General features: G+C 46.7%; 1 protein-coding gene across 1 annotated transcript; it reads left to right on the forward strand.

Moving 5' to 3' along the window:
* Positions 1-5254: 5254 nt before the first annotated feature.
* On the forward strand, positions 5255-6503 carry LOC115113998 (C-C motif chemokine 20-like). Its single transcript, XM_029641931.2, has 4 exons — positions 5255-5346; positions 5565-5682; positions 5793-5870; positions 6129-6503. Exons 1-4 carry the CDS (start codon positions 5271-5273, stop codon positions 6163-6165), a joined length of 309 nt encoding a protein of 102 aa, XP_029497791.1. The 5' UTR covers positions 5255-5270; the 3' UTR covers positions 6166-6503.
* Positions 6504-10893: the final 4390 nt, after the last annotated feature.

Raw genomic sequence — 10893 nt, forward strand, 5'->3', positions numbered from 1 at the left:
CAACACAGGAGTGGCTTCGGGACAAGTCTCTGAAAGTCTGAGAGTGTCTCAGCCAGAGCCCAGACATGAACCCGATCTAACATCTCTGGAGAGACCTGACAATAGTTGTGCAACGACACTCCCCATCCAACCTGACAGAGCTTGAGAGGATCTGCAGAGAAGAATGGGAGAAACTCCACAAATACAGCTGTGCCAAGCTTGTAGCATCATACCTAAGAAGACTCAAGGCTGTAATTGCTGCCAAAGGTGCTTCAACAAAGTAGTGAGTAAAGGGTTTGAATCCTTATGTAAATGTGATTTTAAAAATATATATATTTTTATAAATGTGCAAAAAGTTCTAAAAACCTGTTTTTGCTTAGTTATTATGGGGTATTGTGTGTAGATTGATGAGGGGAAAAAACTATTTGATCAATTTTAGAATAAGGCTGTAACGTAACAAAATGTGGAAAAAGTCAAGTCGTCTGAATACTTTCCAAAGGCACTATATGTATAGGGGTATGGGGACTAGTGGGCAAAATAAACAGAGTAGCAGCAGCTTGTATGTGAGTGGGTGTGCGGGTGTTTAGTCAGTATAAATGTATGTGCATATTACGTGTGAGTGAGAAAATTAGTGTGTGTGTGCGAGAGTGTGTAGGGCCCTGTGAGTGTACATAGAGTGTACATAGAGACAGTGCAAAGATTGAAATAAAAGGTCAATAAAGATTCAAAGTTAGTCTGTGTAGCTATTTTGCTAGCTATTTGTCAGTCATATTGCTTTGGGAGCTGTTCAAGAGCCTGTTGGTGTCAGACTTGATGCACCGGTACCTCTTGCCGAGCGTCAGTAGAGAAAATAATCTATAGCTTGGGGGGTTGGAATCTTTGACGACTTTCCGGACCTTCTTTTCATGCTGGAATTAGCACACCAGTTGCACCCCCCCCCCTTTCTGAGCCATGTTTCTGAAAATGTTTCTGAAAAGCAAAGAAAATCGTTGCAAATCCACAATCAGAGGTCATCCATCTTATTATCATGTGATTGTACATTAGCCAGTAGAATGGAGGGAAGAGGTGGTCGGTTTTCACTTCGCCTTAATGTCGCCAGGCCTCCCCTCTCTTGCCTCTGTAACACTGGTTTCCTCTTAGGTAGCCCGACAATTTGTTCAGAATTACAGAGAGCCAAGGGCAGATGAGTCAAAGTAGAAGTAGAAGCTGGAATTGGGGTAATTTTCTGCCGATCTGACGGCATCTTAATATGAGCCTATCCTCCTATAGCTCATCAGTGGTGTGTGTGTGTGTGTGTGTGTGTGTGTGTGTGTGTGTGTGTGTGTGTGTGTGTGTGTGTGTGTGTGTGTGTGTGTGTGTGTGTGTGTGTGTGTGTGTGTGTGTGTATGTGTGTGTGTGTGTGTGTGTGTGTGTGTGTGTGTGTGTGTGTGTGTGTGTGTGTGTGTGTGTGTGTGTGTATATGTGTGTGTGTGTGTGTGTGTGTGGGTGGGTGGGAAGACCTTTTTGTTCTTATTATCTTTTATTATTTCTTATTGTTGTTTTTGCATTATTGAGAGGAAACCTGCAAATAAGCATTTAGTTGGACGATGTATACCATAATAAAATGTGGAATTTGAAACTCTGCGTCACAACTCTGTGGTGACAGTGTATGGGTGGCAATGTATCATTTCAGAAAACACATATTCAACTGCTAATATAGAGATCATTTAACTCCAACTTTTCTATTGAAGTGTTCAATGTCAGAAGAGCCATTTGTAGAAGGTAACCACAACACTAGCACAAACTCACACCCACCAATATCCCAAACTCACACACACCACTCCCCCAGAAGGTTATTACCACACCAATGCAAGCTCACACCCACACCACTCCCCCATTATGTTGTCCAATTGGGAGTCGTACTAAATGCTTTGTTTGAAAAACACCTCATGTAGCTGACCTACATTCAATTCAACTCCAAACTCTTTATGGGGTTGGCTTTTCAATGGCGCTTTCACATATTGGAGAGTTTAAAGTGGCTTAATGACTAAAAACCATTTGAAAAATCGCCAAACAAGTCACAGCGCCGAGTGCTATTGAACCAGCTATGAATCATGCCGTTTAAGATGAGGGAGGACAAAAATGTTTTTATGGGCATGGCCTTATTTCTATTACAGCATATTGGATGGCTGTCATTCCTATTCCATTCACCCAGCTCAATGTAACATCAATATGTTCCCTACACCCATCATGAGGTTGCTACAACCTAGCCTATGAATTAAAGTTTACAACGTAGGTGCACAGGTCGAGAGACAATATTTAGGAATCAAGGTGATAGAGAGTGACACATTCAATACTGCCTTGCACACTCTTGCCTGCCTCTCACGTCAGTAGCCATGATGTGCTTTGAAATACAGGTCATGGCTCACATCAACACCATCATCTCGTAAACCCTAGGCCCACTCCAATTCGCATACTGCCCCAACAGATCCACAGATTACGCAATTTTGTCCACCTGGACAAAAGGAACACCTATGTGAGAATTCTGTTCATTGACTATTACGTTCAACACCATAGGGCCACAAAGCTAATCACTAAGCTAAGGACCCTGGGACTAAACAACTCCCTCTGCAACTGGATCCTGGACATCCTGACGGGCCGCCCCCAGGTGGTAAGGGTAGGCAATAACACATCTGCCATGCTCATCCTCAACACGGGGGTCCCTCAGGGGTACGTGCTTAGTCCCCTCCTGTACTCCCTGTTCATCCAATACCGCGTGGCAAAGCACGACTTCAACAATATCATTAAGTTTGCTGACGACACAACAGTGGTAGGCCTGATCATCGACAACAATGAGACAGACAATAGGGAGGAGGTCAGAGACCTGGCAGTGTGGTGCCAGGTCAACAACCTCTCCCTCAACGTGAGAGACAAGACAAAGGAGCTGATCGTGGACTACAGGAAAAGGAGGGCCGAACACGCCCCCATTCACATCGACAGGGTTGTAGTAGAGCGGGTTGAGAGTTTCAAGTTCCTTGGTGTCCACATCACCAACAAACTATCATGGTCCAAATACACCAAGACAAGAGGGCACGACAACACCTTTTCCCCCTTAGGAGAAAGATCCTCAAAAGGTTCTACAGCTGCACCATCGAAAGCATCCTGACTGGTTGCATCACCGCCTTGAATGGCAACTGCTCGGCATCTGACCGTAAGGCGCTACAGAGGGCAGTGCTTACGGCCCAGTACATCACTGAGGCCAATCTTCCTGCCATCTAGGACCTATATACTAGACGGTGCCAGAGGAATGCCCAAAAAATTGTCAAAGACTCCAGTCACCCAAGTCAAAGACTGTTCTCTCTGCTACAACACGGCAAGCGGTACCAGAGCGCCAAGTCTAGGTCCAAAAGGCTCCTTAACAGCTTCTTCCCCCAAGCCATAAATAATCAAATGGCCACCCAGACTTTTCACATTGACCCCCACCCTCCCCCCCTGTATATAGCCTCGTTATTGCTATTTTATTGTGTTACTTTTTTTCATACAACCAAAAGCTTACCTTGACTTGGAATAGTTCCAGTATTGGATAGCCATAGCCAGCTAGCTAACATAGCATCCCTCTCTGTTTGAGCCAGGTGTTTGAGTAGGCTAAACTAGCTAGCTGCATTCGCTAGCTAAGTAAGTGAAAGTGATTTTTTAAAACAAAATACAGCTAGCTCTCTCTCTCTCTCGGTTGTCCTTCATTTTTGAGGAAGTGAATTTTTCAAAACTGTTGAACTATTGTTTTTCTCTTTGAGTCAACTACTCACCACATTTTATGCACTGCAGTGCTAGCTAGCTGTAGTTTATGCTTTCAGTACTAGATTCATTCTCTGATCCTTTGATTGGGTGGACAACATATCAGTTCATGCTGCAAGAGCTCTGATAGATTGGAGGACGTCCTCCGGAAGATGTCATAATTACTGTTTAAATCTATGGAAGGGGGTGAGAACCTTGAGCTTCCTAGGTTTTTTATTGAAGTCAATGTACCCAGAGGAGGATGGAAAATAGCTGTCCTCCGACTACACCATTGTGCTACCCTACAGAGTGCAGTTGAGGCTACTGTAGACCTTCATTGCAAAACAGTGTGTTTTAATCAATTATTTGGTGACGTGAATATATTTAGTATAGTTTTATCTAAAAATAATAACTTTTTTAAATGCTTCATATATTTTTTAAATGAAATTCACTGAGTAGGATGGTCCTCCCTTTCCTCCTCTGAGGAGCCTCCACTGTATTGAACAACTATTGACTTGAGTTTTTATCAACTGATGTTAAGCCACATTCAACTCTGAAATAATGCTTGAAACATTGCATGCACTTAACATGCACATTCTAGTGATCTTATGCAATTAAGCCACATTTTTGTTTTCTCTACAGCACTGCACCAGATTCTGGGCTCACTCGAACCCACATAGTGGTATTTACCCCATAGCTTTGTTTCTCATGGCATTTGTTACTGAGACAAGTTGAATATTGAGTGCTGCATGAGAACACAATAACAACATCTCTTTTATCTAGGTCAGATGAGATGTTTGCTCTTCTCAGCATTTTGCAGAAACACCACTAAATGGGTCATGGAACAGATTCCTTTTTGTTGTTGTTGACAACTTGCTATTGGTTCATACATTTACCACAAACACTCTCATATTGTTTAGCTTTCAAAAAGGTATCTACATGTTTGACTTGTGATATTGAACATTAGAGCTTGACTGTTGGCCAGCTGAAAGCTTTTTGATCAAGGATCAGCAGACTATGTCCATGCTAGAGATCTTCCATTCACATAAATCTCAAAATGTACCACTTTTATTTTTATGTGGTTGTTTCTCCAACTTCTTGTAGATTCAGAAAATGTCAGAAGGGACAATACAGGAGCGAATTGGAACGGTAGCTTCTGTGGGTCTTGAGCATCAACCCTCTGTCTGTCAGCCCAAAACGTACGATGTTAGGCCAAGAAGTGCCTTGATGAGGTCCCTAGTTGTAAGGACACTATAAATGTATATCAATCAAAACACGCACCATTCAAGCACCATTGGGAAAGCACAGTTCTGTGTGTCACTAAACTGCAGTGTTAGCATCTCTGTCTGCTATGATGCAGAGCTGGCCTTCCTGTCCCCAATTTAGAAAACCAAAGGTTAGGAGTGTAGGATGTGATTGACACATGGGTATAATCCACAAACACACATTCACGTGCACACACACACGTTTGTAGGGGTATATAGGACCAGTCAGTAGGTTTGTTCAGTGTATCTTCTCTCGTCCTACGTACCATCACCATGGCTTCCAGATACCTAGAGACGATCATGCTTCTCTGCTGCATTGTGACCATGTTTAGTTCAACCTCAGCAGCTTGTGAGTTTACCTTGTAACCAATTTACCACTTTACCTGCTTAACAGTTTATCCATGTAAACTGTATTTTTTTTTTTTTTTTTTACCAAGGTCCGGTAAGATCTAGCAGTGAGACCTGCCAACTTGTTTTGGGGTCATATTATTACATTGCATTCATGTTCTTGTGATCTGAATTGATGTTGCCTGTGGCTGACTGATTTGTGTGCTTATATGTGTTCAGATGGTCCTCGGAAACTTTACTGTTGTGTGGAGTTCCAGGAGAAGCCTGTACCCTACACGCAGATAATGGGCTACAAACAACAGAGTTATAAGGAGGTGTGCAACAATGACGCTATCATGTAAGCCCTGCATGATGTATATACACACACAAAGTTACAATACTCTCAAAATGTATGCTCATATTTGTAATCTCTATGAGGTTGAGGGTTAAGTGTGTTTTCTGTTGTAGCTTCTATACCACGAAGAACAAGAAGGTATGCGCCAGCATTAAGGACGAGTGGGTGAGGACGGCTCTGGTTCGTCTCAGGTACACACATGCTCTATTCTTAAGACACAAAGCATTCTCACTCAACTACACACACCACAACGTCTTAGAGCTACAAATACACCAAATCGTACTTACAGGAGAGTTTCAAGGCTGAATGTCAATCAAACTTGCCATACGGGCTTTACTTAATGTCTTCATGTACAAACTACTGCCTTCCAGCACACTTGTTCTGAAAAGTAAAATCATGTAAGTCTGCTTCAAACTCAAAATGAGTTTCATATTCTGTGTTATGTGCAGCTCCAAACTGAAGAAGATATCCACAGCAACACCGTGATGGCCAAAACCCCCCAACCAACTCTGAAAGGAAGATTCACCCACAGCGACACAACTTTTTCCAATCGCAACTCCAACAGCACCATAACCTTCAACATCACCAGTAACAACCCCATTGAGTAATGTGGCCAAATGATGCAGATTTAATGCATTGCATATCTGAGGTTTGCCGTTGTTGAGGATTGTACTTAATTCATGCTCAAGCTTTCAGGTATCTTCTGAACCCACAATATAATCTAATTAAGTTGATTGCTTCAATTAGTTATATTTTTCTTATTTACAATTTTTATATTTGTTTCTTTTAAGGCCTGCAGAAATAAATATAATCTATTGCCTTGATTATTTATTTCAGTCACATTACCTTAAAACTAGAACTGACAACTGCATGGACATTAGTTGTGAATGTGATTGTGAATTGAAACAGTTCAACAGTGCAAAACCACTGAAACCATCATGACTTCAAATGACCTGTTGGGAAGATGACTGTACATTTAATCATTTTGAATCATCATATAAAGCCAATTTATTCAACATCATTTTCTCAATTCCAGTTAAAGTAAACAGATCTATCATATCATGAGGTGTTTGTGTTTAGAAGACGCCGTAGCATGCCCATGAGTGCCACCTCACAAATGATGCCACCGGTGGCCTTGTCCTTGTTGTCCTCGCTCTAGAGAGACTTGGGAACCGTTGCACCCTGCTTAAGATCATAGGTCATCAGCTAGAGGAGGGGAGAAAACACAGTCACAACACAGACCAATATCATCACAATATTCACCAAGACACAAAATATACAGGGGGACACATCCTTTGTTCTGCACTAAAAGCAAACAAGGTGTTGGCTTTAAGTAGATGCAGAAGCTTCACATAACTGCTTCTCTAAAACAGGTTAAACATGTGTGTGCACTACCTGGAGGTACTCTTCAAGGCCGAGGTCAATATAGAGTGGTAGGAATAATGTGCTTCAGTAAGGTGGGCGCTTTGTCCTTTATGTCCATGGTTGTCAACTGTACAACAGGAAGGGAACATAAATCACAAAGGATAGATGTTCCCCAATAGCTGTCCCTCAACCATTCGAGACCCCCCCAAGAATGTTAAGAAAGTTGCCTTTAGTTGCCTGGTTTGCTAGAATGACATATACTAAATTCATGTTTAAATGGATGGGTTTATTATTCATAAAAACAACGCTAAGTTTTATGTCGGACAACAATATGTCACTGTGACATGTCGACAGATTGTAGTATAAAGACAGATGGTTACTTAAGTTGGTCAGGGTGGATGGGTGGGTGTATAACATGAACGTCTAGCAACCCAAATGCTGCAAGTTCAAATCTCATCTCGGACAACTTTAGCATTTTACCTAATTAGCAACTTTTCAACTACTTTCTACTTTTTATAACGCGAATGTCTAGCAACTCAAACGTTGCGAGTTTGAATCTTATCACAGACAACTTTAAGATTTTAGCTAATAAGCAACTTTTGAACAACTTACTACTTTTTAGCTACTTTGCAACTACTTAGCATGTTAGCTAATCCTTTCCCTAACCTTAACCCTTTAACCGAACTCCTAAATTTAACCCTAACCTTTAACTCCTAGCTTAGCTAATGTTAACCAGCTAGCTAACGTTAGTCACCTAGCTTGAATTCGTAACATATCATACGTTTTGCAAATTCGTAACATATAGTACTGTAATGACCTGACTAGATCATAAATGAACAATTGTCCAGACAGAGGCTTGAGTTTGCGAATTGACGGTTTATTAAACCAACTTTACACAGGCTACTGTTTGGGCCGTAGCACACGCCAAATAGATGACAGATAACCCACAAGCCAATCGTGACCTTCTCTTGTGAAGCCCAGACGTAAGAGAGAGAGAACAAAGGCTGAACCTGGTCTTAACTTCCAATGCTCCACCCCCCTGCCCAACCCCCCTCCACGCCACTCCGCCAACCACCAGGATGCCCGGCATCAGAACATTCCAGGCATTCCCGTGATTGGCAGATAGCAGGTTGATTGACATGTCGGACCCCGCGAACACCGGGTACTGGTCAGTACAACACAACCACCTCCTAGCCTAGCACATAACACACAGCTGTCTGTGCGGGTCGCTACACAGCCCCCCACCACAAAGTCCCTCGTCCCCGAGGAACAAACAAAGTCTCTGAAGCGACCCGGAGGTCTCCTTTGCCTGCGTGGCCGTGATGGTCGCAGAGTGCCCCTCTGGGAACCAGGGGATGAAGGCAGGGATATGGGGGACAAGGAAGCGGGAACGGGTAATACAGTCCGTGGCTCTGGGAACCACGCGGTGACACAGGGGGAGACAGGGGGAGTGGGCTGTCTGGAGCCTTGTCTGCGGCACCTGAGGGTGGGTGCCTGGAGAATGTCATTGCCAGAGAGGGGAATTGTGGGGGTTCCTGGGGTTTGGGGAGAAGAGGCCCCTCTGTATGGGGCTAACCTGTCCCGGTGCAGTGCCACCTTTCTCCCCCTGGGAGGAAGCTGCACCCGGTACACAACCTCCCCTACCCTCTCCAGGACACTGCAGGGTCCCACCCAGTGACTGTCCAACTTTGGCCATCTGCCTTTTTTCCTTAGGGGCTGTAGACCCAGACCAGCTCCCCAGCCACAAAGTGCCTTCCCGGGTGTGCACGTCATAGTTCCTTTTCTGCCTCACACCTGCATTCACCAGCTGCTCTCTGGCGAAGGTGTGGGCTGTCTCCAGGCGGTCCTGGAGTCTCCGGGCATACTCCGGTCCCGGAGGAACATGAGGGCTATCCAGGGGCCGACCAAACGCCATCTCCGCAGGGGTGCGGATCTCTCCCCAGCATGAGGAGGGCAGGCGTGCAGGAGGTGGAGTCTTGGACAGCGGAGCGGCATGCCATGAGGAACATAGGCAGGTGCTTGTCCCAGTCACGCTGGTGTTTGGAAGAGACGATGGCCAGCTGCTGTCCAAGCGTTTTGTTGAAGCGCTCCACAAGGCCATCACTTTGAGGATGGAGAGGAGTAGTGCAGGTCTTGTGCATACCCAGCCTCTCACACATGGTGGCGAACACACGGGACTCAAAGTTTCTGCCTTGGTCGCTGTGGATGGACTCTGCAGCTCCAAACCTGCTGAACATCCCCGCTGTCAGGCGTCGACGATGGTCTCTGCCTCCTGGTCAGGCAGAGCATAGGCCTCGGGCCATTTTGTGAAATAGTCCATGGCCGTGAGCACCCAGCGGTTTCCACTGTCTGTGGTGGGGAACGGCCCAACTACATCCACTCCCACCCTCTCCATGGGAGCCCCCACTAGGAACTGTTGGAGCTGAGCATGAGAGCGGCCTGGGGGGCCCTTTCTCGCTGTGCAGTTGTCACAGCGGCGACAAAAGTCCTCCACATCCCTCTTGTGCTGCCCCCAGTAGAAGCCCTGACGGAGACGGCGCAGTGTTTTTGTGACCCCAAAGTGTCCAGTCCCCACCCCCCATGAGTACTCTGGAGCACAGCCTCCCGCAATGCTTTTGGGACCACCACCTGCCACCTCTCCTCTCCCGTAGCTGACTCCTTCCATGCCCGCTGTAGCACGCCATCAGCCAGCCGCAGTCTCTCAAACTTCGACCACAACCCTTTGGTCGCGAGTGAGAGCGCTGTCACCTCTTCCCATGGTGGCCTCACCTGCGCCTCTACCCACTGTAGCACTGGCTGTAGGTCTGTGTCCCGTCCCTGCTGCTGCCGCCATTCAGCCACGTCGACAGTCTGCAGCTCACAGCAGACAGGCCCGCTCGCCCGACACACTGTGGCACAGACACCCTCCTCTGCCCGCAGCTCTCTCTCCCGTCCCTCTCTCCGTTCACAGTGGTGGCAGCCGTCTGCAGTACAGGGCCGACGGGACATGGCGTCGGCGTTGGAGTGGGGTGCCCCTGCCCTGTGCACCACCGTGAAGTCATACGGCTGAAGCTCCTCCAACCAGCGTGCCACCTGCCCCTCTGGCTCTCTGAAAGACATGAGCCACTGGAGAGCAGAGTGGTCAGTCCTTACAGTAAAGGGCAGACCACCCAGGTAGTACTTGAAGTGTTTGACGGAAGCCACAACAGCCAAGAGCTCCCGCCGGGTTACACAGTAGCGGCGCTCATGTTTGTCAAATGTTTTGCTGAAGTACGCCACCACTCTCTCCCCCTCTGCCCCCACCTGGGCCAGCACCCCACCCATGCCCACATTGCTCGCGTCTGTGTCCAGGATAAAGGGCAAGGTGAGGTCAGGGGGGGCGAGCACGGGGGCCTCGATCAGTACACGTTTGAGGGTGTTGAACGCCTCCTCACACTCCACTGTCCAAGTGAAAGCCTTGTCCTTCGGCAGCAGGCGGTTCAGTGGAGCAGCAACGCTTGAGAAGCCCCGTACAAACCTCCTGTAGTACGAGGCCAGGCCCAGGAAGCTCTTCAGCTGACGCTGGTCGGTGGGGGTGGGCCAGTCTCTGACAGCCCCTACCTTGTCCTCCATGGTGCTGATCCCCTCCTTCCCCACTCGGTGGCCCAAGAAGGACACTCTCTCCTCATGAAGTGGCACTTCTCGGGTGGAGCTTCAGACCTGCGGCAGCCACCCTCTCCAGCACACGCCGTAGCGCCCCAGGGCTGACTGGAAGGAGCTGCCATGGGCCAGGATGTCATCGAGGTATACCAGACACTGCTGTCGGGGATGCCATCCAGCACCCTGTCCATCAAACGCTCAAAAGTAGCTGGAGCGTTGCACAGGCCAAAG

Source organism: Oncorhynchus nerka, linkage group LG9b (assembly GCF_034236695.1).
Source record: "Oncorhynchus nerka isolate Pitt River linkage group LG9b, Oner_Uvic_2.0, whole genome shotgun sequence".
NCBI lineage: Eukaryota > Metazoa > Chordata > Actinopteri > Salmoniformes > Salmonidae > Oncorhynchus > Oncorhynchus nerka.

What these genes read in the sequence shown, in the direction of transcription:
- LOC115113998 (XM_029641931.2), top strand. Translation starts at nt 5,271, where the DNA reads ATGGCTTCCAGATACCTAGAGACGATCATGCTTCTCTGCTGCATTGTG. An exon ending in TGCAACAATGACGCTATCAT is followed by an intron (nt 5,683 to 5,792) that starts GTAAGCCCTGCA and finishes TTTCTGTTGTAG; the next exon opens with CTTCTATACCACGAAGAACA. An exon ending in ACGGCTCTGGTTCGTCTCAG is followed by an intron (nt 5,871 to 6,128) that starts GTACACACATGC and finishes TGTTATGTGCAG; the next exon opens with CTCCAAACTGAAGAAGATAT.